The 26,054-nt window shown below is 35.1% G+C and overlaps 1 protein-coding gene across 10 annotated transcripts in view; it reads left to right on the top strand.

Annotated features, from left to right (window-relative positions):
* The window catches only part of LOC136845717 (glutamate receptor ionotropic, NMDA 2B-like), a 1,021,158-nt gene extending 995,709 nt beyond the window's left edge, over window positions 1-25,449 (top strand). For 3 of the 10 annotated variants that reach the window (XM_067115918.1, XM_067115917.1, XM_067115915.1), the window contains one exon: window positions 24,375-25,449. In XM_067115918.1, coding sequence (XP_066972019.1) covers window positions 24,375-24,423 — 49 coding nt within the window. In that variant the 3' untranslated portion in view covers window positions 24,424-25,449. Of the gene's footprint in view, window positions 1-14,650; window positions 14,823-19,689; window positions 19,744-24,374 lie in introns of those variants that run through there. The other 7 variants (XM_067115914.1, XM_067115913.1, XM_067115911.1 and 4 more) reach the window with 4 other exon arrangements.
* Window positions 25,450-26,054: the final 605 nt, after the last annotated feature.

The following is a 26,054-nucleotide window of genomic DNA, read 5'->3' as shown; positions in this document are numbered from 1 at the left end:
CAAAAGCCTAGACATAATGGAATATTCAAACCAAAGATTTTTATTGACGATAAATAAAATCATATATGAGTATATCAGTGATTTCTTTAATAATCAAGCCAATTCTGGCAATTCTGCTGATTGTCTGGAAATAGAATACAAACCCTAATGCAAGTCTTCTCGTGATCTTGAAACAGAAAACTGACCAGTCTGTATCTACAGTATAGCCTACAACATGTCAGCGTACATGGACTATGTATTTATAATTTTATTTTAAGGACTGAATTTATTATCTTAGATTTCAAGTTTACCCTTAAGACCATATTTATCTTTAAAAAGAAAAAAATGATATCACACTTAACTCTCTTTGGAAACTGGCCAGAGTAAAAATAAAGAACTGATCGTTTCTTACGAATTTACATGTTGAGGAGACAGCAGCAAGGTCCCTTGGATAAAAGAGAACTGGTAATTTTTTATACGAATTTACTGATTAACAAGGAACTTCAAGTCCATCAGTAATACACACATCTGTTAAACAACAGTTACCGTTGGTGTCACCATTAGTTTCATTGTTACCCGTAGCTGTCTTTAAATTTTACACGGTCTAGAACGACAAGGAGCGGGTTACTGTTACCGTTTTTTCCTCCCAGGGATTAATAATGATCATGCTGAGAACCTTTTTTTTTTTTTACAGTTTTCGTATTATAAAAAGCCCTGTCTGTTGCAATATAAAACCCTTTTTCAACAAATCTAGTCAATTTACTACCGTCCATTAGATACGACCTCCTCAACACAGAATTCGATTCTATCGTATTAGAAACACATAAGCGCTTTAAGGATCCATCCTTAAGACTACTGATGTATGAATTAAAAAACCTTAAATGTTATTTTACACTATTATTATCATTATGCTCATTTGCTGTTATGCTAGTACGTATAATGATATATTACTACCACTATTTCAATTATGATGAAACTTAACATAAAATCTTGTCCGGAGGGCAGGCTTTAATTATGCATAATCCTAGGAATATTTGCTCTTGAGTTTAAATTATTTTTTTCTCTGCAGCACATTGTATCGTTTGAAAAAGTCCTTCCAGGCAGTCTGCTTGTTCACCATTCTCACGATTCTAGGTTATTCTGTCTATCTCTTGTAGACTTAACCAACCTTTGCTACTTTTTATAGTTTGTTATTAACGTAACCTAAAATGAGAAACAAATGTATTATTTTCAAATAAATAAACATTGCAAACCTCTTAGCAATTCGACCCTGCATATCGTAAAACAAGCTGATATCGCTCATTCATTTTTATCACCAATGAACAGATCTCAACCCTGTCAGGAAATACGTAAAAAATGAAGTGTAGTCACATGGATAATTTCTCCGGTGGGTATGATATAAGGCATAAAAACAGGCATACAGATGCGACCTTTAGTCTTCTTAACTTTGTGTCCCTCCCTAAAGAATAATGGACAAATGAAAAGGAAATCGGTTATTTAGCAAATATATTTACATCAAAAAGATATGAAACTGGTTCTAAAAAATTAAAAAAGATTATATCATGCGCCTTCTCTTTTACTTATAGTTCCCTACCAAAAGTGGGATAAAATTATGAGAAAGTAAAACAGAATGGAAATGGGACGGGGGCTCATGTTGTCAGCGGCTTTTTTTTCTATAATAATAAATAAAATCTGAAGGGCCTTTAAATTTGGAAGGACAGCTTTCAAGCAATACTTGGGGTTTTGATGGGGTTACAGAGTTTATCATTATGATATTCACCTTATGACAGTTCCAACGGTAGCTGAAGCTTGTACAGTATTTCAGACTTCTACTTTGTGATGAGTTTCATATAACTGAGTGAATCCCAGTACAATTTCCACCTTTCTCGATAATACTGATAACTATTCTAATGAATGTTTGGCTTCCAAACAATGCAGCTAGCCCAAATCAAGTTACCAAGTATATTTCATTATAGTCCTCACCTCATAGCAATTCCAACAATTTCTTAATTTTGTTATATTAGATATATATTTCAAGAGTAATTCAGTGGACATACAGACATATATATAATCCACTGGATGTAAGTTATTCCCAAGATATAGCAAAATGGATGTTAAACGATATTTGTGAGTTAATATTTGTGAATATAAAAAGTCACGTGTGAATAAGTGACAAAAAGTTATATATATTTTCATGATATTGCCTTGTAATATGTATATCACCCTATAGTTTTGATATATTTACTCTTCTATTTATCATGTGTTATGTGTAATAATAATAGTTGTTGAAATATCATATGTAGTGTAATGCCCAATCTCAAAAGAATTAATGCTTTAGATAACTTAACAGCGTAATGTAGAATTAATAATACATTTTTAATAATAACATAGCTTGTGATCCATATTTTGTCCCCTAGCAACAAGTGTTCTGTACTTGTGATTTGGTATGTCATGTTTTGGTTCAGTTGTTGTTGCGAGGATAACGAGTTAACTAGAGTGGGAATGGCAATCGAGTCTGTAAAAGCTTTGTCACATACGAGAAAAGACAAATGATTTCGCAGTGTTTCATGTACTGCTCTGGAAACCAACTTTGGTTCTTCGTCTTTGTTTTGAAAGCGTATCGTTTGGGCTGGCCAGTTGCCATCTGTTTTGATCGTGTTGAGATTTTGTTAAGAGCATCGTCCCATACAATTTTTTGCTCGAGTCACATACGCCTTTTTGAGAGTAAATGCATGGATCTCGATCGATTAAGTCCTGTTTTGTAGGATTGCATTGCTCTGATCATGTATTGTTCTGACATTGTCTAACTGTTTTGTTTCCCACTGGAATCCTAAAGTTTGCTCATTCTGATTTCAGAGACTGTTAAAGTTGGTTCTCTCTCTCTCTTTCTCTTTCTTCAAAAGAGAGGAGTTCACGTAAAATATTTGTGTGGTCATTAATATTAAACTTCGCTTTTGAGATCTGAACGTAGGAAAAGTGTATTTGGTAACGGCTCCTGACAAAAAAGTGTGTTTCAAGTGATTTTGCAAAGGTTTTCACAAGTTTGTGTAAGGTAAAGTGAAATTTACTTATTATTACCATGGTATAATAAGATATATTAAGAGAATTTTTGCCATAGTGAAATTATTATTGGTAAATCTATTGGTGATTTAACATTTATTTACTTAGGATTTTAAATATTTCTTGATAATTTAGCCTTGCATACTTGATGTAATTTTCATTTATTAAGATTTTCTTTTCAAATCTTGAGTAATTCTTGATAGTTTAAATTTTGCTTGAGTAATTTATTTTCTTGGCAAATTAAAGTTTTTGTGATTTAGTTTTGTTTAATGACCTTATTCAAGAGTTAATTAAATTTTTTTGTTGTTTTCAAGTAATATTAAATTTTTCCAAATTGTAAATTCTAATTATAAATTTTAAATTTAAAAATAATTTTTCATATAAAATTTTTAAAACAATGTTTCATTAATTGATCACCAGTGAATAGGATTAATTGTGTGCATAAGGCAGTGATACACATGTTTTGTTACTTTAGCTTTGGTGAAGTGAATTAAGACCAGGGAAACAGTTAAAGTTGTTTGATGGAGTGATGCCCTTTTACTCTAGTATATTTAAAGCTTTTTTAAAGAATCAGTGTTACCTTTAGAGTACTCAGTCGTAATTTTTATTGTTATGAGAGTTTAGGTATCTGGCTGAAGTGAGGTAAATTTTTGAATTCTATGATTTTTTGTGTAATAACCAGTTATTTGGTATGCATTTCAACAATAGAATTTTAGTGCCCAGTCCCACGAACAAAACAAAATATCACTTTGGTTTATGGTTTTTACTGGTGGTGTCAGGGATATATTTCGATAGGAGAGTGACCACATAATTATTTTAACATTATATTGTGAATTGTTTAGCTGAGTAACTTAAGAGAAATGGCTCTGTTCCATGTTCAGAAGTTTTTAGCAGCTCCTTCCATCCAAGAGGTATCTGAACCCAACCTGACTAAGGCACAGTGGACTGCTTTAGCAGTGGCATGTGGGGGTAATGTGTCTAGTGGTATGATTAAGGCACAAATCAGATGTATTGCAATCTAAGCATTGATGGACTCTGGTAAAATAAATGATTCAAGAGTTAGGAGAGGCACAAGAATTGTTGAATGCAGCTGAGGAAGTATTTTATAAATAAGCAAGAACAAAAGAAAGAGAAAAGTGATGCAAAGGAAGAGCTTAGACGTATAGCTGCAGAAGAAAGCTTGATTAAGCTGAAAATGCAAGCAGAAGAAAGAGAAGAAAGTCTGATTAATCTGAGAATGCTGGTAGAAAAAGAAAGAGAAGACAGAGAGAAAAGAGAAAGAGAAGCAGAAGAAGAAAGAGAAAGAGCAAGAGAAGAAAGGGCGAAAAGAGAAAGAGAAGCAGAAGAAGCAAGAGAGGAAAGAGAAATAGCAAGGAAGCAAGAAGATTATGAAAGAGAGATGAAATTAATAGAAGGCCACTCCAAGTTATCTGTAACACTGTCTAACCCTACCCAAGGTAGTACAGACCCTGTATTTGATGTAGTAAGAGTGCAGAGGTTAATTCCAAAGTTAACAGAAGAAGCTCCAGATGAGTTTTTTGATCACTTTGAAAAAGTGGCTTGGCTATGGGATGGCCAGAAGATAAATGGTCAGTCTTGTTACAGCATGTTCTCATTGGGAAAGGAAGAAGTGCCTTATCAGCTGATCAGTGTAAAGAGTACAAGGTACTCAAATACAGTGTGCTACAAGTTTATCAAATGACCCCTGACTATTACAATGAAAGATTCAGATCTTTGAGAGAGGATGACAAGATGACTTTCTTGGATTATGCCTACAAAGTAAGAAGATGTTTCAGACGATATTTGGAGGCTGCTAAAGTTAAATCTAGAGCAATATCTTAGAGGAATTCCTGGACACATAAATGCCTATTTAAGAGAGAGAGAGAGGTTCAGAAACTTTACAAAGCTGCTACATTGAGTGAAGATTACAACGTAATATGTAGCAAAAGGAATTATAATGTCAAGTACCAGAACCAACAATGCACAGGTTTTAGGTCTCATCCAAATTTCAGGAACATTACTGCTGGGAATCCTTCTAGTGGCAATGCCAGTACAAAGCCAGGTAATACCCCTCAGCAGTTGAATGTCAGATCCTCATTATGCAATTTCTCAAGACAAATACAGAAGACTAATGTTGTCTGCTTCAAGTGTGGAAGAGTAGGACACTACAGTCGAGATTGTTATCAGACACAACAGCAGACCAAGCCAGTTGGTCAAGTGGTTAAAGGTAACCAGGTGAAGCAAACTATGAAGAGCAGTGTGGGGGAAGACTGAGACTAAACAAGTTGAGTGTTTAGCAACCAGTGGAAATGTAACCTCATGCAGTGAGTGGCTGAGCAGCTTGGAGGCTTTTAAGCCATATATCTATGAAGGTGTGCTGGCAACTCAAGGGGGGAGTGTGCAGGTACCAGTCAAGGTATTACATGATACGGGGAGTAACCTGTAGTGTGGTAGTTCGTGGTGCTCACCCACAGTTGGAGAAGAATCTCACTGAGATTTGGTTATTTTGAAGGGTATAGGAGGAGAAGAGGTAACTCCTATATGCTGCTTGCACCTGTCCTGTGAAATAGTGTTAGGGAATGTTGATTTTGCTGTAAAGGACCCACTAGCTGTTGAAGGTGTGCATGTTTTACTGGGCAATGAAGTTGGTGGTGTACCATTTGTTCCTTGTCCTATAGTGACAGACAAACCATTGAGATTAGTCCTACAGTAGACTTAGAGAAGAAAAACCCCCACCTGTTTCCAGGTTGTGTAACTACCAGGAGTATGAAGAGAACTATATCTACAAGTGAAGAAAACTGAGGATTTACCTGCACCAGAAGGATCTTTGAGCTTAGAACAACTGCTCCAGGAAAGTGAAGTTCCCCCTAGTGTTAGTAATGAAGAGATTTCCCAAGAAGACAAGGATCCTGTTGTTCTTAAAGAGACTCAGAGTAGTCAGTGTTCCTGAAGATAGTAGTGAAACTACAGTAGCAGAGTTAGCAGATATTGAGAGTTCAGCCCTTGAAGTTGGTCAAGTGACTAGAGAGAAGCTAATGGAACTGCAGAAGAAGGATACAACATTGGCTGTTTTGTTCTTCAGAGTTGTTGATCCAGAAGAGATGCAACAGACTCATACCAGTTATTATCAAAAGGAAGGATTGCTAATGAGGGAGCATCATCTGCAGATATACCAGGAAATGCTGAATGGGGGGAATATCATCAAATTCTGATTCCATATCCATTGAGGAAGCAATTGGTAGCAGTAGCACATGAAGCTGGACATAAGGAAATAAGGAAGACTGTTGAGAAGATTATGAAGTATTTTTTCTGGCCTGGACTTCACAAGAAAGTTAGTAGGTTCTGTCGAGAATGTCACAATGCCAGATAGCTGGAAAACCGAATGAAACCATTCAGAAGGCCCCCTATGACCCATAGAAGTTAGAGGAGAACTCTTTAGCAAGGTGATTATAGATGTGGTTGGGCCGCTTCCAAAAACAAAGAAAGGAAATGAATATCTGTTTAACATTAATATGTCCAATGACAAGGTATCCTGAGGCAATTCCTGTAAGAAGTATAAGTGCAAAGGTAATTTCTGAGAAGTTGATGGAGTTTTTCTCCAAGTTTGGAATACCAAAATACTTCAAAATTGTTCCAGGATGTGATGAACTTGTTAGGGGTGAAACAACAGTTATCAACTGCTTATCATCCAGAGACTCAAGGAGCCTTGGAAAGGTTCCACCAGACTTTGAAAAGTATTTTAACTTTGTATTGTTATGAATCAGGAAGAGAATGGGATACTGGTTTACCCTTGATGTTGTTTGAAGTTAGGAATGCTTATCAAGAAAGTGTGGGATGTTCACCAAATGAAATGATTTTTGGTCGAGATATGAGGAGTCCATTGAAGATTCTTGCAGAGAATTGGGAAGAAAATCAAGAGGAAATCCAAGGAGGATATGTGAAGAATTTGAGGAGAAGGTTAAGAGAAATTAGAAAATTCTCTTTAGAAAATCTGAAAATAAGTCAAGAGAAAATGAAAAGGAGATATGATGCTAAGACTAAACTAAAAGTTTTAGTGTAGGACAGCAAGTTCTAGTGTTCTAACCAGTGAAAATATTTCCCCTTACCAATAAGTTTTAAGGTCCTTATAGGATAACAGAGAAGTCAAGTGATCAAACTTATGTGATTGACACACCAGGAAGAAGGAAACGACAGAGCAAGATACATGTAAATCTTTTGAAACCTTACTTCTCAGAGACTAAAACTGAAACAGTGTCAATAAAACAGCCAACTTCATATACAGAGGATGATGATGGCTACGAATTGGGAGCTGAAAGCAAGATGAACAATTCTTCCATATTGGAAAATTTGGAGGATAAACTAAAACATCTGAGTGCTGAGCAAAGTAGTGAATTAAGTGAGGTGATTCGAAGTTTCCCTGAAATTTTTGCAGATGCACTTAGGCGCACTGATCTGACAAAGCATGAGATAAAGATCAGAGAAGATGGAAAACCTTTCAAACAGAGAGCTTATCACTTATCACCTTTTCACAGAGATGTTTTGAAGAAAGAAGTTGAGTATTTAATGCAGCATGGATTAGCAGAACCCAGTTCAAGTCATTACAGTTCTCCATGTGTGTTAGTGAAGAAACCTGATGGCTCATTTAGGATGTGTACTGATTACAAGAAACTGAATTCCATCAGTGTAGCTGACAATTATCCCTTGCCTCTTATTGATCAATTACTTGATAATATTGGGCAAGCCAAATTTGTTTCCAAGATAGATTTGTTGAAAGGATATTATCAAATTCCCTTAGATGAGAATGCTAAATTACTGTCAGCTTTCGTTACTCCTCTTGGACTGTATCAATACACTGTTTTGCCGTTTGGTCTGATGAATGCACCAACAACATTCCAACGAGTGATGGATCGACTGCTAGGATCCATAGAAGGAGTTGATGTGTACTTTGATGACATTGTAATGTATTCTAATACATGGGAAGAACATCTGAAGGTTTTCAAGAAATTACAGGAAGTAGGACTAACAATCAACTTACAAAAAAGTGAGTTTGGAAAGGCATCTGTTCAGTGTCTAGGATTTGAAGTTGGAAAAGGCCTTCTCGCTCCTGTTGACGCTGATGTAGAAGGTATCCGTAACCGTAAGGTTACCCTCCCCTACTACAAGGAAACAGCTACAAAGATTTTTGGGCATGACTGGATTTTATCGTCGATTCTTTCCAAATGTTTCAGCCATAGTAGCTCCCCTTTAACTGACTTAACCAGTCCAAAGACAAAATTTGTTTGGACTCCAGAATGTCAAGAATTCTTTGAGAAGGTTAAAGCTATATTAACTTCAAGACCAGTGCTTCAAGCTCCAGACTTCAATAAGAAGTTTTTAAATATAAGTTGATGTATCTGACTGTGGAATTGGAGCTGTTCTACTTCAAGAAGATGACAGCAGTATTCTGCATCCAGTGTTTCATGTCTTCAAAGTTGAAAAAGCATCAGAAAACTTACTCAACAATCGGAAAAAGAAATGTTAGTATAAATCACAGCATTGAAAAAGTTTTGAAGTGCATGTGAACCGACCTAGGAATTAAGAAATTTTAGTGTTGTGAACCGACCTAGGAATTAAGAAATTTTAGTGTTGTCTGACCACAACCCTATCTCATTCATCAATAAGATGAAAAATAACAGTCAGAGACTGACCAGGTGGTCTTTATGCTTGCAACCGTATAAAGTAAAAGTGAAACACATTTAAGGAAAAGATAATGTCTTAGCAGATTATTTATCCTGTGATGAATTGTTGGATTCAAACCTGCGATAACTAATCTTCTGGGGGGAGGAATTTCATGATACTGCCTTGTAACATGTAAATCACCCTATAGTTTTGATATATTTACTCTTCTGTTTATCATGTGTTATGTGTAATAATAATAGTTGTTGAAATATCGTATGTAGTGTAATGTCAGATCTCAAAAGAATTTATGCTTTAGATAATTTAACAGCATAATTTAGAATTAATAACACATTTTAATAATAATGTAGTATGTGATCCACATTTTGTCCTCTTGCAACAAGTGTTCTGTACTCGTGATTTGGTATGTCATGTTTTGGTTCGGTTGTTGCAGCAAGGATAACGAGTTAACTAATGCGTGAATGGCAATCGAGTCTGTAAAAGCTTTGTCCCATACGAGAAAAGACAAATGATTTTGCAGTGTTTCATGTACTGTTCTGGAAACCAACTTTGGTTCTGTGTCTTTTTGTTTTGAAAGCGTGCCGTTTGGGGCTGGCCAGTTGCCATCTGTTTTGATCGTGTTGAGATTTCGTCAAGAGCTTCGTCCCATACGATTTTTTGCTCGAGTCACATACACCTTTTTGAGAGTAAATGTATGGATCTTGATTGATTAAATCATGTTTTGTAGGATTGCATTGCTCTGATCACGTATTGTTCTGACATTGTCTGGTTGTTTTGTTTCCCACTGGAATCCTAAAGTTTGCTCATTCTGATTTCAGAGACCGTTAAAGTTTGTTCTCTCTTGTTTCTCTCTCTCTCTCTCTCTCTCTCTCTCTCTCTCTCTCTCTCTCTCTCTCTCTTCAAAAGAGAGAAGTTAACATAAAATATTTGTCTGCTCATTAATATTAAACTTAGCCTTTGAGATCTGAACGTAGGAAAAGTGTATTTGGTAACAGCTCCTGACAAAAAAGTGTGTTTTGTGAATCTAAAGCATTTCAAGTGATTTTGCAAAGGTTTCCACAAGCTTGTATAAGGTAAAGTGAAATTTACTTATTATTACCATGATATAATAAGGTATATTGAGAGCATTTTTGCCTTAGTGAAATTATTATTGGTAAATCTTTTGTGTATTTTTGTGTGTTATTGTGTTTGCAATCTCTTGGTTTTTCAGATTTTATGTATTGGTGATTTAACATTTATTCACTTAGCATTTTAAATATTTCTTGATAATTTAGCATTGTATACTTTATTTAATTTTCATTTATTAAGATTTTCTTTTCAAATCTTGAGTAATTCTTGATAGTTTAAATTTTGCTTGAGTAATTTAATTTCTTGATAAATTATAATTTAATTTCTTGATAAATTAAAGTTTTTGTGATTTAGTTTTGTTTAATAACCTAATTCAAGAATTAATTAAATTTGTGTGTTGTTTTCAAGTAATAGTAAATTTTTTCGGATTGTAAATTCTAATGATAAATTTTGAATTTAAAAATAAAATAAATTTTTGTATTTAAAATTTTTAAAAACAGTGTTTCATTTATTGACCACCAGTGAATAGGATTAATTGTGTGCATAAGGCATAGTGATAAACATGTTTTGTTCCTTTAGTTTTGCTGAAGTGAATTAAACTATTTACCAGGGAAACATTTAAAGTTGTTTGATGGAGTGATGCCCTTTTACTCTAGTATATTTCTTGTTTAATTATTGATACTTCACACTTGTTTTGATAAACTTAGTTTGATTTTTCACGTGATTAATAAAGCTTTTTAAGGGATCACTGTTACCTTTAGAGTACTCAGTTGTAATTTTTATTGTTATGAGAGTTCAGGTATCTGGCTGAAGTGAGGTAAATTTTTGAATTTGTGATTAGTTGTGTAATAACCAGGTACTTGGTATGCATCGTGGCAATAGATTTACATATATATATATATATATATATATATATATATATATATGTGTGTGTGTGTGTGTGTGTGTATGTATGTATGTATGTGTGCACGTGTGCGTTTGTGTATGTGTATGGTATTGATATATTTTTGTCTCCCATGTATAGGGGGAGTCCAAACGGCTGACCATAACAATTCCAGCTTTATATACGTATAGCACAGATATGAAATTTCGTAACATATAGTCAAACAAATATAGTAGTATAGATAATCATGTGCTACCATTTTATCGTTTTGTTACTAGTTATACAATTTTTTTTTTTTTTTCGTTAATATTTCTCTTTTAAAAACTGAACTATTGGATATTCAGAATACACACCCTCCTACTACCGTAATTAAGGCATACATAAATAATGCTTACCTGTTTGTATGAACACCACATGCCAAAACAAATTAATGAATAAAGGAAGAAAGAAACAAAACACGACGAACCTTCTGTAACCATGCAATATCTCTAACCCAGCTATATAGCGTATTTATAATGGAAATGAGGTTAACAATCCATGGAAGATGCTGCGATGCAGTAATTTGCTTTCCTCCTCTAAACCTTTGTATTTAAATCAATATACTGTTATAATATACTTTTGTATTGATACACAACAGTATATCAATGTATAAAAGAGGGTCTGGAGTTGTAGTTGCATATCACATTCCATCCGATATGGGAATCATTTTAATGCCACATGCTAAATAACCAACTTTTGCACAGAAATACCGAAAAATGGCAGGTGGGTGAATTGGAAATACATGTGTTGAGAATGAACAGTTCCCAATGGCTTTTAAAATGGTCTTTACTTGAATTTCTAAATATTGTGGTAGAAAAAAGAATGCATTTTACACTCCAACTTTCATACTGGTAAAACACTGTTTATGAAATATCAGTAATCGATGACATAATGTCTTTGTCACCCCCCCCCTCAAAAAATGCACAGTTACTGGTGTCATTATTATTATTCTTACTTTCCCCAATAATTTATGAATCTTAAATCCGTTTATATTCACTTTTCAAAATCTTCGTAAAAAATTAAATATTTCATGTAGTCATTTAATCTTTTACTGTCCTAAGACATATGACATCAAATCACTGTTAGTGTCCCCGACTTCAAGAAATCTATAACAATTCAGGATGTTGTTTCCTCATTACAGTCTTTCAGGTTTAAGGGCCAAATAATGTAATTTATGGTGCCCTTTATTCTGCAGTTTTTAGCACTTTCCTGATATTGATATCAGCCCTTGCTTATAGCTGACCCTATCATTTCCCTGTAGTGTGCTGTTGTTTAATGAGAGTGGAGATAATAACCGAATTTCGTCTTGAGTTATTGCATATTCACTTCTTATGTGTATATTTCAATTAGTGTATGATTTGTAATCGATGACATTAACACAGATTGCAATGAAACTTATTTTGTAAGCTACTCTTCGGAATTACGGTTTGTTTTTGATAGACAGCCACAAATAGAAAACAAAGTAGCGTTCTTTTTGCCCTAAATATATCGTGGGCAGTCAGCAGTATAGACTTCAGAAGAAAACAGATTTCTATGGAACCCGTAGAAAATTTATTAAAACAAGAATGGATGGTAAGAAATGGAAGTAGAAAAACTTTTAAATTTATAAAGCAAGGATAGATGGTAAGAAATGGAAGTAGAAAAACTTTTTAATTGTGAATCGTTTGTCATCGTAATGTATGAAGTGTAAGTGGTGTTCCCTTACATTTAATTGGTAAATGAAAACTATAAGTGGTGAAAAGACTGTTCACTGGCTCTTGAAGTAAGTTGGGTAGAAACGCTTAGGTTAACATTTGAAAGGAAAGAAATCATAGATTGCAACTGATCTGAAGATATGTATTCGATCTGAAGATGTATATATCACGAATATTCGACGATCTGTTGCGACGTAACAACAAAAAGCTTGAAAAAGGACTTGGAGATTCACAGAATACAACTGCATTTTTGAAATGTTGTCGCAGTGTCATCTACAGTAGATCTCATTGCAATAAATTGTTCCAAAAAATTACACTATCACGTTGCTGTCGATTTTGAAGATACGTTCTTTTATTGGATATTGGTTATTTTTATTGGATCCTCACTAAAAATTGTGTAACTTAATCTAGCGCGTAATACATGGAAGAATATGCAGCATACAAGTACGAGTGAACCGTAGGCGATTCTGTTCTGTTCATACTCGTATGTTATTTCAGGTAAAAGTTGGCCAATCTTTTGAGAAATCACTAGAAAATTATGTTGTTCGTATCCATTTCTTCGGAGTTGAGGTTTGAACCATATCACCCCTGGCTTTGCTCGCATGTTTGTTAATAATGCCACGAAGAGGAGCACCGTGGATGTAGTATTCGGCTGAAGGCCTTTTGTCCCGGGATGTTTGTTTATATTAGGGAGAATGTAAATAAAATTGAGGATGATTGATGCGTACTAACATCTCATATATGACATTCTCTAAGTGAGCATCGATTATAGGAGAAAACGCAGCGCCACTGGAAGGTCGAAGCAACTATGTTGATTTTGACCACATTTTCGCTGGGTTTCGTTTTTTTTTGTTTCTTTGTTACTTGCAATCTCTTGTGTAACGGCCATAATAAATAAATAGCTCAAAGAGTTCAACAACCGATGCTTCCATTTATTTTTTAAATGACCACGTTTTTTGACACATCGTCTTCGTTATGTGCTTTGTTATTGATACCTGATATGTAATTACACTAATATTGTTGATCTCCCTCTACTTGAAATTCCTCAAAATATAATGATGTCTCACTCACCAAAGCTCTGAGTACATGTCTGTCAAGGAAATCTAGGCGGAAAAAATAAAAATGTAACAAATGAAAAGCGGAGAAAACTGAGGGATTCGTTTCATTAAAGAGTTTGTGGTCTTATGCTTCTCTTTATCTAAAAATCTACTTTTTATCTATGATTATAATTCTACATAACAATATGTTGTATTGGAATGAAACATTTCATTGTTTCTACTAGCAGGCGTGCCTATAGGAAAACTGAACAGTTTTTGTATTATTGGTGTTGGTGTAACACGCAAACTTCATTAAAAGACGGCGTACTGCATGCATTTCATGAAATTTCCTTGATAAATTCGATAAAAAGTAAAAAATCTGCTGGGCATGAATTAATATTGCTGAAAACAATAATGATAATAATCATCATCATCATCATCATTCATCATCATTTCTTAAAAAAATATAATGTTCTTGAATATGAAAGGTTCAATGTAAAATTATCATCCATCTATTCTCTTGGAAAAATGGCCGAATCTTCAAAAAACCTGACATTTAGAAGACATTTAGACACAATGTCTTCATTGTTCATGTATGTACCCACCGTATACGCATAACATGAATAAGAACGCAAGTATTTACACAAGCTTGCCTCATTCTCCTTAAACCTCATTCATTTTTTTTACATGATACTCCGAAAACGTGGTTTTTTAACTGTCTGTTCCTATAAGCTCCATCATACTGAAAATAACAACTTGCCTCCCTTTTCGATGGATATGCTCATGAATTTTTTTTTTTTAATTCGAGTTATAATCTTCGTATTTCCTTCTCATATAATGTCGCCATACCAGGATGCGCTAGTACAACATTATTCTGGCCAATTTCGTTACTTTTTTGTTTGCTTGCTTGGCTGGGTGTCGTCAATATATATGTTGCAAACTGTAGATTCCATGTGTTTAGTAATGTGTTTACATTTAAAACTCCCGTTCCGGTAATCTCTTGACATTAGTCGTTCTGCTCCAAGTATTTGGCATCTGCAAATTATTTAAGACTCAATAACGTTGATATTCCACATTTCTCATCACTGTTGCTTTGCTTCAGTTAAGCGTTTTTATAATTGGTGTGTTTTTTTCAATAGTAAACTCAGAACTAATCCATATTTTGACATATATGCTACTCACCTATCTATTTGTTTTGTCTTTGTTTTAACCAGATACCGTATTTGTCTAAAACCGAAAACTAAGGTGGGATTCATCATACGGCGGTAGCAGCAAAGAGGATTCTTTTGATTTGATTTTCATTACCAACTTTGATGGCTGTGAGGTTTGTGTATGCTGCCGCAATCTTGTAGTGTACATTGCTGTTATAAGAGAAGAGACCAAAAATAAAGCTGAAAGCGTTTGGGGACGTTTTAGTGCTGTCAACGCCAAATAAAAAAAAATCTAGTTGGAACTATAGCTTTTATGAACTTATGTCTTTAAGGTATTTTTCTTACTGTCCAACTGCTCTCGAAAAAAATATTGAGATGAAATATTTAAGAAAAACAAAAGAAAACACTTAAATTACGAAAACAGTTGGTTGATATCGAAACACAGATCATTAGTTGCTGCGGTAGTTTTGTAGCTCTGTTTTTATGTGCAAGTCTTTTTGGATTAAAAAAAAAATAATGGCTGCCACGATACATAGAAGCAGATAATGATTTATACATTGATTTTTTGAGAAATACGTAATTTTGCTACCATTAAATTCCATGAGTAGTTTTCATACAACTAAATACCTCTTATCGGGTCTTAGTCCCGCATACAATGAAGTTCCAGGGCTAAATCTTCACTAATGTATGGAACATTTGGCGGTCAGAGAAAAGTTCAAGTATGAAAAGTTCTGTACGAGGTAATTTAGGTTAATAATAATAATAATAATATGCGGAGAATAAAACAGATTCACCGAGATCGACGACACAGACACCAACTGAAGAAAATGCCCGACTAGAAAGCCCCAGGTCCCGATGAAGTCCATGGATACTGGCTCAAAAACTCCAAGACCCTACCCCACACATAGCAGAACAACTCCAGCATTGTATCACAAACCAGGATGAGCCCAAATGGATGACCACAGGGAGAATATCCTTAGTACAGAAAGACAAGAACAGGGGAAATATAGCGAGTAACTACAGGCCCATCACTTGTCTACCAATAATGTGGACGTTACTAACAGGTATCATCAATGAAAGGCTATACAGCCGGCTAGAGGATACAAACACCATCCCCCACCAACAGAAAGGCTCCGGAAAGAAGTGTAGGGGCACATAAGTCCAGCTCCTGATAGACAAAATGGTAATGAAGAATGGTAAGAGAAGGAGAACCAACCTAAGCATGGTTTGGATTGACTACAAGAAAGCCTTCGACATGATACCCCAAACGTAGCTGACAGAATGCTTGAAAATATATGGGGCAGAGGAAAACACCATCAGGTTCCTAAAAAAAAATACAATGCGCGACTGGAATAAAGTACTAACAAGCTCTGGGATAAGACTAGCAGAGGTTAACATGATAAAAGTACTGCAGAAGATGGATGCAGAAGAAGGTGGGTACCAACTCAAGAAAGGAGGCAACAGAATTAACCAAATGATGCTCATGGACGACATCAAGCTGTATGGTAAGAGCATCAAGGAAATAGAAACCCTAATCCAGACTGTAAAGATTGTATCTGGGGACATCAGGATGGAGTTTGGAATAGAAAAATGCGCCTTGGTCAGCATACAAAAAGGCAAAGTGACAAGGACTGAAGGGATAAAGCTACTCGACGGGAATAGCATCAAACACATAGATGAGAGAGGATACAAATACTTGGGAATAAATACATGGAGAGGATATAAAACACCAAGACCGGACAGATACGATCAGGAAAGAATACATGCAGAGACTTAAGGTGATACTCAAGTCAAAACTCAACTAAAAAAACATGACGAAAACCATAAACACATGGGCAGTATGAGTAATCAGATACAGTGGGGGAGTTGTGGAGTGGACGAAGGCTGAACTCCACAGCATAGACCAGAAAACTAGGAAAACACATGACAATACACAAAGCACTACACCCAAAGCAAATACAGACAGCTATACATAACACGAAATGAAGGAGGGAGAGGTCTGTTAAGCATACTGGACTGCATCAACATTGAGAGCAGAGCATTGGGGCAATACCTGAAAACCAGTGAATAGACAAGTGGCTAAGGAGTGCATGGGAAGAAGGACTGATAAAAGCAGATGAAGACCCAGAAATATACAGAGACAGGAAAATGAAAAACAGAGCAGAGGAATGGTACAGCAAAGCAATGTATGGACAGTACATGAGACAGACTAAAGAACTGGCCAGCAACGAAACATGGCAGTGGCTACAGAGGGGAAAACTCAAGAAGGAAATAGAAGGAATGCTAACAGTGGCACAAGATCAGCCCTAAGAACCGATATGTCCAAAGAACAGTAGATGGAAATACATCTCGCCCATATGAAGGAAGTGCAATATGAAAGATGAGACTATAAACCACAAAGGAAGTGAATGTCAGGCGCTTGCACAAAACCAGTACAAAAAGAGGCATGATTCAGTTGCAAAAGCCCTCCACTGGAGCCAGTGCAAGAAACACCAGCTAGCTTGCAGTAATAACTGGTACGAACACCCACCAGAGCGAGTGACAGAAAATGATCACGCAAAGATCCTCTGGGACTAAGGTATCAGAACAGATAGGGTGCCAGTACACCAGACTTGGCGCTGATTGACAAAATCAAGAAGAAAGTATCACTCATTGATGTGGCAGTACCATGTGACACCAGAGTAGATGAGAAAGAAAGATAGAAAAAATTCATAAGTATCAAGACCTGAAAATAGAAATAAGGAGGATAAGGGATATGCAGTACCCACTATCATATGAAGACTAGGTACGATCCGAAGATCCCTGAAAAGGAACCTGGAAAAGCTAGATGCCGAAGTAGCTTCAGGAATCATGCAGAAGAGCGTGCTATTAGACACAGCGAACATGGTGATAGAAGTGATGGACTGCTAAGGAAGCAGGATGCAACCCGGAACCCCACACTATAAATACCAACCAGTAGAAAAGGATCCTTGTTCCGAGTGGTTTCCGTTCTCAGCTAGCACTCTGCTGGCCGCGAGTTCGAATCTACGACCATCCAATGAAGAATAAGAGGAATTTGTTTCTGGTGATAGAAATTCATTTCTCGCTATAATGTGGTTCGGATTCCACAATAAGCTGTAGGTTCCGTTGCTAGGTAACCAATTGGTTCTTAGCCACGTAAAATAAATCTAATCCTTCGGGCCAGCCCTAGGAGAGCTGTTAATCAGCTCAGTGGTCTGGTTAAATTAAGGTATACTTAGTAGAAAAGGATGACTGTTAGACCAAAAAAAAAAAATGCAATATTAATAAGAGAAAAGATTGTAATTATTAGCGTCATCATCATTGTTTAAGTTTCTAGTTCATGACTCGTTCAGAGGCATAAAAGAAATGCATAATTTATAGTAGTTTACGTCAAGGTAAATTAAGGAAACCAATAAGTTAACTCCATTTTCTAACTGAAAAGGCATTCATCGTTTGGCATTTAAGGAGAAATTTATGAAGGTATTCAATGAAAGTGATGTGAGAAGTCCTCATTCATAACTCAGGCATAAATGGGCCATTCATTTGATGAATTGTGAAGTGAATGAATCGCGATGCTTGAATACGAGAAGGTCATGTCATTTTTAGATGTGCCTAAAAGGTGGACGTTGTTATATACCGTATTAGCTGAATATCGATTCCAATAGAGGATGCCATTTCATCCTATTAGCAGAGTATTATTAATTTAGAAAATACGAGTCGTCTTACCATAGTTGAATGTTAAGTAAGTCCTAGTCATTTCAGCCTATTAGATGAAAAGTGATCCCAAACTTGCCAGTCGTTGTACCTAATTAACTGAATATCGTTCTAACATAAAATCCAATAACTTGGACGCAGTTCCAGAAAATAATGAGCATGCAAGCATTTGGTTGCCTATTCTTTTACTAACCTCTTGCTGTCTAGTCAACGTCCCTTCTCTTTCTTCTGATACATTCCACGTAGCTTCACGATTACTGAAACCATGTTTCACTCGCCTCTTTCTGATTGCTTTATTTGTTTTCATGTTATTTTATTACGTCTGAGCTTGTCCATTTCATTTTCTTTCTTCCTTTTTATTTTGGGGCGGTGGGTTTTCATTTGTATACGAGCTTATCAAGATATTGTCTCCTGTTACCGTGTTGTGATCATTTAGGCTGAGCATATCACGGGAATGTTTAGCTTCAGCTTCATTCGATTCAGGGGTTTCCTCTCCACGGTATCCATCTCAGTCACTGTCTTCTCACAAGGGCATTTCCTTGCACTCAGTCTTGTAAGTTAATTCTGTAGGATGTTGCACTGTTATATGATAACTCCACATTACTCTTCATGATTGATAAGTACTCACTGTAGAGCACCTCTAACTCCTTTTACTGTAACAATAATAATAACAACACTACTTCTTTTGATTTAAGGAGCTAGTTCATTGTTATATAGTTTTATGTGGTATCATAGTTTTGCTCATCGTATTGTAAGAGTATTATTCCTCGTTTTAATCATCTATTAATATTCGATTTCTTAAATTTTATAAAATGTTGTTACTTAATATATGGCTTCTTATTTCTCTAAGCTGCGCAGTAGAATGCCTTTCTCTGCGTTTCTAGAATTGTATCTGATTTAGCAAAACATCCTGTATATCCTTAAGCTAGCATCTCCTCACGTCATTGTGGTTCGTATTATGTAAACAGTGTAGGCCTTCCATCTCTAAATTAAACGGAATGCTTATCCTTCTCTGTAATTAAAAATTGTGTTCCTTAAATAATGATCCACAAAAGGTAGGCCTTGCGACGTTTAATCTTAACTCTAAATTATAACAGACACTTATTATCAGATAAGAAACTAAATGCAAGTAGCATCAATAGAACATGAGTCATTTGGAATGCACGCAAAGCCATTGACAACGTGTTTGATAATACGAACTTGTTTGAACCTATTCCCACCCACTAATCCCGAACTTGACTCATCCCTAAATTGCGGTGCACAATTGGAATCCTGGGCTCACACAAACCTTTCTTTCCAGTATATGCGATGCCTTTTATCTCTAAACTTAAGTCCTGTTGTTCATCCGACATTTAAAAGTAATACGTGGTCAATCCTCGACATTGCAGGACGCGCCAACCATTCGCGGGAGACTTGTTGGGCCGCGTAACAGAAGTTTGACTGTAGGTGATCCCCAAAATGCCTCTTGCATGATTCTCGCTGCTGCTGCTGCCGCTGCTGCTGCTGATGCTGCTGCTGCTGCTGCTGCTGCTGCAACCACTACTACTACTACTACTACTCCTACTACTACCTCTACTACTCCTACCACTACTTCTTTAACTACAATTGCTGCTGGTTTTCATCACGAAACCTACAAAAACACAATACGATTACTCTACTGATAACTTTTCTGCTGATTTGATGCTGCCACCCTCCCTCCCTCCAAACTTCCACAACCAGCAGCAAGTACCACCTAAATCTTCAGTGGTTATAGCTGATGCCATCACTGATACCACAAGCACAACAACTCCTTCCCTACGGGGTTAAACACAACCACAAACACAAAGAACAATTACTACAATTACCACCAGCAACGCCTACTACTACTACTACTACTATTACTATTTTCGTCTTTCATCTGCTACAATCTCAGCCTTTTTACAAACTCAAATGGAAATGAAAAGATTCTCGAAAATGCATGAAAGCACTTTTGGTCAGTGATGCAGAAAGAGATATATTTCTATAGTCTTCTTTTACTTTTTTCGAGATCTCTTTCTTTCCGGAAGAGTTGATCATCTTGAGACAAAATTTTTCTACCTACCCTAGCAAAGCATGTTGTAATTAATCTTATTTTTTCCTTTTGAATTAGATGCTTTTTTGAGATTGTTCGTTCACGGGACATAGAACAAAACAGTGCCATTTCTAATGCTTTTAGAGAAGATTATACTCTTCACTTCATAGATTGAGGTCTGAGAATGCCACACGTCACTTGGCATTCACCCGATCCGGCAAAACTGACTTGTTTCAGTCACACTATTTATAAACCTATCCATCCATAACATATGAACTGCGTTTTGCATCTGGTACTATGAATGATTGTCGCTCCTTGTAACATAGACCTACAAAGAAAAACTTCAAGTTTTCTTTACTAAAACAAATACTTTGAAAGGCGGTCTGTTTCTGATTTTCCTAGAGCTCTGTTCTTTTGAGGATTCCTTACCCCCATTTTTTTAAAGGATTCGAGCTCCATAAAGAGTGTAGAGTCTGCTAATCCACTGAAACTGACCCTTTTTCCCTCTAAGCATTTTATCAATGTTTCCTTTAAAGAAAAAGGTCTGGTTAACGGCTAACTGTGTTTTGTTTCCACAACTTAAAGCTTCTTTCCCTTATGAAGTTTGCTAATATGTATGAATTTATTTTTACTAATCTATATATACTGTATATATATGGTTTTGTGCATAAAAAAACAGTATCATATTATGTGCAGCAACCGTTCAGTGTTATTCAGGCTGAAAACACCCGCACGTTTGACTGTTTTAGTTGTATCACTATGTACTTAATTTCCAGTCTTTTTTATTACCATTATTATTTTTGCATTCTCACAACATAATGTATGTTTCCATGGTCTAACTATAATTGATCTCGTCATATCTCCCTACCCCTTAATGTTTAAAATTTTTACTTTTAAAACCAAATGAAAGTAAGAGACACTCCATAACAAAGAATATTGGGATATTTCAGCTAGGCTAATTATGACCTGTAATTAGGTGGCATTTTCTACTCCTGTCAACAACTGAAATCTATTTTTAAGGTTATCAGATTTTTTTTTACAACTTAACTTTAAGAATTCAGCAACTAGCCAAGATTTTATTTTGGATGAACACGATTTGACATGAAATGTAGACTGCATGTTCTCGAGGACTTCTGTGATATTGGCTCTACTGTGAAACTGAATTTAGTATGCTGCAATGTGAATAGGAATTCTTTTACTTTCTAGCACTTCTCAGGATTAGAATGTAGAATAGGAATATAATGTCTTTGTTATGGTATGCACAAGGAGATGAAACACACACACACACATATATGTATGTATGTATGTATGTATGTATGTATGTATGTATATATGTATATATATATATATATATATATATATATATATATATATATATATATATATATACTTACAGTTCTACGCTGACATCTTTAAATACACTTATGTATAACATACCAGACATGTATAGTGTATATATAATGACATACATACACATGTAATCATAAAATGTATGACTACACTTTATATGTATATAAGTTATGTTAATGGAAAGAGAAACCCACAAGATTCCTGTGTATAACTTGTTTACTTGTAAATATTTACATATTACTTGAATCTCGAGTACTTTCAGGTCCTAACTGTGACCCTTTTTCAAGAGTTGTGAAGGTGGTCAAGCTGGTTCAAGGCCCAGCAATCTTCTGGAACTTCTTCTCCCTGTGCTGTCATTTATATGATGTCAAATCCCCTCATGTCGGTCTGATACCCTGATCTGATGGTGAGTGGGATTAACCCTTGTGGTAAATGAGTGGTCAACCATCGGTCTGTTGGGCAGGAGACCTAACGTTCAGGTCAGAAAGGTTGATCTTAGCTTCTTTTAACATCAAATCTCGGCTTATGGGATCTTCTGAGGTAAATCCTTTGTTTCCTTCCATCACTTTAATCTCTCTGATGAGTGCCCCTTCCACTACCCTCCTATGACTGATGTTATTGCTTTTGTATATAAGCCTACTGTTTTTAAAATCCATCCTATGGTCATTTTCCCAACAATGCCTAGCTATAGCACTCCCCTGTGAGTTCAGCTGTACTGCCCTTATGTATTCACAGATTCTAGTCCTTATTCCCCTGCCTGTTTCACCCACATATTTGTCTCCACAATTGTTGCAATAAATTATGTACACCCGCCAATATCATCTGCATTACTGTCTCCCCCTTCCAAGTTATTTTACATACTTTGTTTTTTATGGTGTTGTCAAAAGTATACACAAATTTATATTTAATTTCTTTCATTTTTTATGTAATTTGTTTCATTTTAGGCATATAAGGGAGGGCAACCATTTTCTTGCTTTCTGTATTCCATGTACATTTTTGCTTTGTTATGCCCTAAAATGAATAATTTCTGCATATCCATTTTCTTGCTTTATTCCATGGACATGGAACAGAAAACAAGAAAATAGTTGCCCTCCCTTATATGCCTAAAATGAAACAAATTACATAAAAATGAAAGAAATTAAATATAAATTTGTGTACACTTTTGACAACATGTGTAAAGAACAAAGTATGTAAAATAACTTGGAAGGAGGTGACAGTAATGCAGATGATATAGGGGGAGTATACATAAATTAATTAATTGCAACAATTGTGGAGACAAATATGTGGGTGAAACAGGCAGGGGAATAAGGACTAGAATCTGAGAACACAGAAGGGCAGTACAGCTGAACTCACAGGGGAGTGCTATAGCTAGGCATTGTTGGGAAAATGACCATAGGATGGATTTTAAAAACAGTAGGCTTATATACAAAAGCAATAACATCAGTCATAGGAGGGTAGTGGAAGGGGCACTCATCAGAGAGATTAAAGTGATAGAAGGAAACAAAGGATTTACCTCGGAAAATCCCATAAGCCGAGATTTAATATTAAAAGAAACTAAGATCGACCTTTCTGACCAGGAGGTTAGGTCTCCTGCCCAACAGACCGATGATGACCACTCACTCACTTACCACAAGGGTTGATCCCACTCACCATCAGATCAGGATATCAGACCGACATGAGGGGATTTAACAACTCTCAAGAGAATGGATACCAGGACAACCATCATATAAATGACAGCACAGGGATAAGTTCCAGAAGATTGCTGGGCCTTGAGCTACCCTGACCACCTTCACATCTCTTGAAAAAGGGTCACAGTTAGGACCTGAAAGTACTCGAGATTCAAGTAATATGTGAATATTTACAAGTAAACAAGTTATACACAGGAATCTTGTGGGTTTTTCTTTCCACCTTCAGAAGACAACTGAAAGAAGTTTTTGTTTAGTTATGTTGGTGTTTGTTTTCAAACGTAAGATGGTGCGTGTGTGATTATGTACAGCAAAGGAATGATTTATGGATTTGTACATAGAATGAAATAAGTAAGAGAGAGAACTGACATTACATATATATATATATATATATATATATATATATATATATATATATATATATATATATATATATATATATATATATATATATATATATATAATATATATATGTATATATCTATACATATATACATATATACATATATATATATATATATATATATATATATATATATATATATATATATGTATATATATATATATATATATATATATATATATATATATATATATATATATATATATACATGTATACATATATATATATATATACATATATATATATACATATATACATATATATATATATATATATATATATATATATATATATATATATATATATGTATACACACATCAACACATATCTATGTGGGGTACTATATAAACAGTAAAACAACGGGTATGCAAAATAATACATGATGAAGACCCTTCATTTTCATTAGGGCATAAAGACAAAACTTAGCAACAAATTTTAAGTGGTAATTATTCACATTTGGAATGCAAAATCAACTAGAGATTTTTATGTATTTTTATTCCTTTCTAGTTGATGGTTGCATATTAGTGACTGAAATGCTATATTCATTATGAACTAAAGTTATTTCCTTTTTTCTCTTTCTTGCAGAACATCGTCTGACATTAGAGAAATAGCGGAGATGGAGACAGTATTATAAAGGTATAAAGGTTTGATATTAAAAGGTGTAAATAACCAATTTGTAAATCAAAGTTCAAACAAGAATGTAGACGTAGGAATAATGCATTTATATAACAAACATCAGACGCGTTTAATAATAAACCACCACGTTTCTAGGCTCTTAGGGATTCTAATTTAAAAAAAAAAGTAATTACGTAAGTATAGCAAAGCATCAAGTTATGCTGTCTTGATTCTCCCCACTCCTTAGTACGAGACGTCTGTTAGTGGCAGTCAATTTGTGCTCCAATCTCACCTGATGATATTCCCACAGCGACTCCTTTACCTAGATCATTTTATTCCATCTTCCATTTCTTTGCGACCTACTTCTTTGCGAACCCAACTCCTAATCAGTTAAAAAATGGGACATTCAAAGTGGATAATGGCGCTGTAGAAAAGGAACTTAAAGAAAAAAAAAAAAAAGAGGAGAGAAATGATTTTGAATATTTGAAGAACTCGGCTTGGGAAGTTCATCATGCTTGATTCCACTCGAGTTGACCACTACAATACGCGCCCGGACTCTCTCTCTCTCTCTCTCTCTCTCTCTCTCTCTCTCTCTCTCTCTCTCTCTCTCTCTCTCTCTCTCTCGTTTCATATTTAAACTATAGACGAATAATCTGACGTTCTGAACCTTAACTGCTACTGGTGGCGTCCTCATCTCCTCTACCACCAAATGTAAATAAGCTCACCATAACGTTTATATATACTTTGTTTCTTCCTTTCGTAGGTATATATTGACGTGTTCACCATTTATTGGCTGATATAAATATATATATATATATACATAAATGTGTGTGACATTGCTAATTTTATTCATTGCTTCCTCTTTTGTGTATTGAAGTGTAAATATACCTATAAACCTTAGATGAAATTCAAATAAAAAATAAATCAAAGAAAAAAAAGAGGATCATTTTTTCGGTCCTCACATCTCAACTGAGAGAAAACAGAAGTGCCTGGAAAAAAGAGGTTCCAGGAATGACGATTTGGGAAATATAATCAAAACAGAAAATTACACATGTAAACCAAAAAAAAAAATAGATAAATAAATAAAATTCCATAGAAAAAAATATCAAATAAACTATAAGACTTTATAAATGCTGTGTTATCCAATTTTGAAAAGAAAAGGATGCTAATTAGAGCTACTTTGTTTTGCCTCTTTATAAGTGCTAAAGAAAAATGGATATTGACAACTATCATGTTACACAGTTTGGTGCGACAGACTGCAGACGAGGTGTTATATACTTCTTTAGTTCCCTGGACCTCAGTGTGAAGTAGAAGAAAATGTGATTTGTTTTAAAAGCTTGTTAACAGTATAAATAAAAATAATTTTTTTTTATTGTGAAAAGCTTATTAATCCATATGAGATGAAAATTACTGTTATCCTTATTGTTATCATTAGAGCGTAAGTAACCGCCATGTACCAGAACCTATTGTCATTTCGTTCAGAGTCTAAACCAAAAAAATATATATTTGGAAAACAGGCGCCCAATGTATAACGCAGATAAAGAATGAATAAAGACAGTGTAAGGGATCGTCATAATCATAAACAGGAAAAGAAGCGTAGACTTGTTTGCTTTTGTATGTTATTCATTATTTATAGTTCACAAATGCATT

This window comes from Macrobrachium rosenbergii, chromosome 14 (assembly GCF_040412425.1).
Source record: "Macrobrachium rosenbergii isolate ZJJX-2024 chromosome 14, ASM4041242v1, whole genome shotgun sequence".
NCBI classification, from domain to species: domain Eukaryota; kingdom Metazoa; phylum Arthropoda; class Malacostraca; order Decapoda; family Palaemonidae; genus Macrobrachium; species Macrobrachium rosenbergii.
The sequence above is the reverse complement of the archived record's forward strand: the minus strand, read 5'-3'. Positions and strand labels throughout refer to the sequence as shown.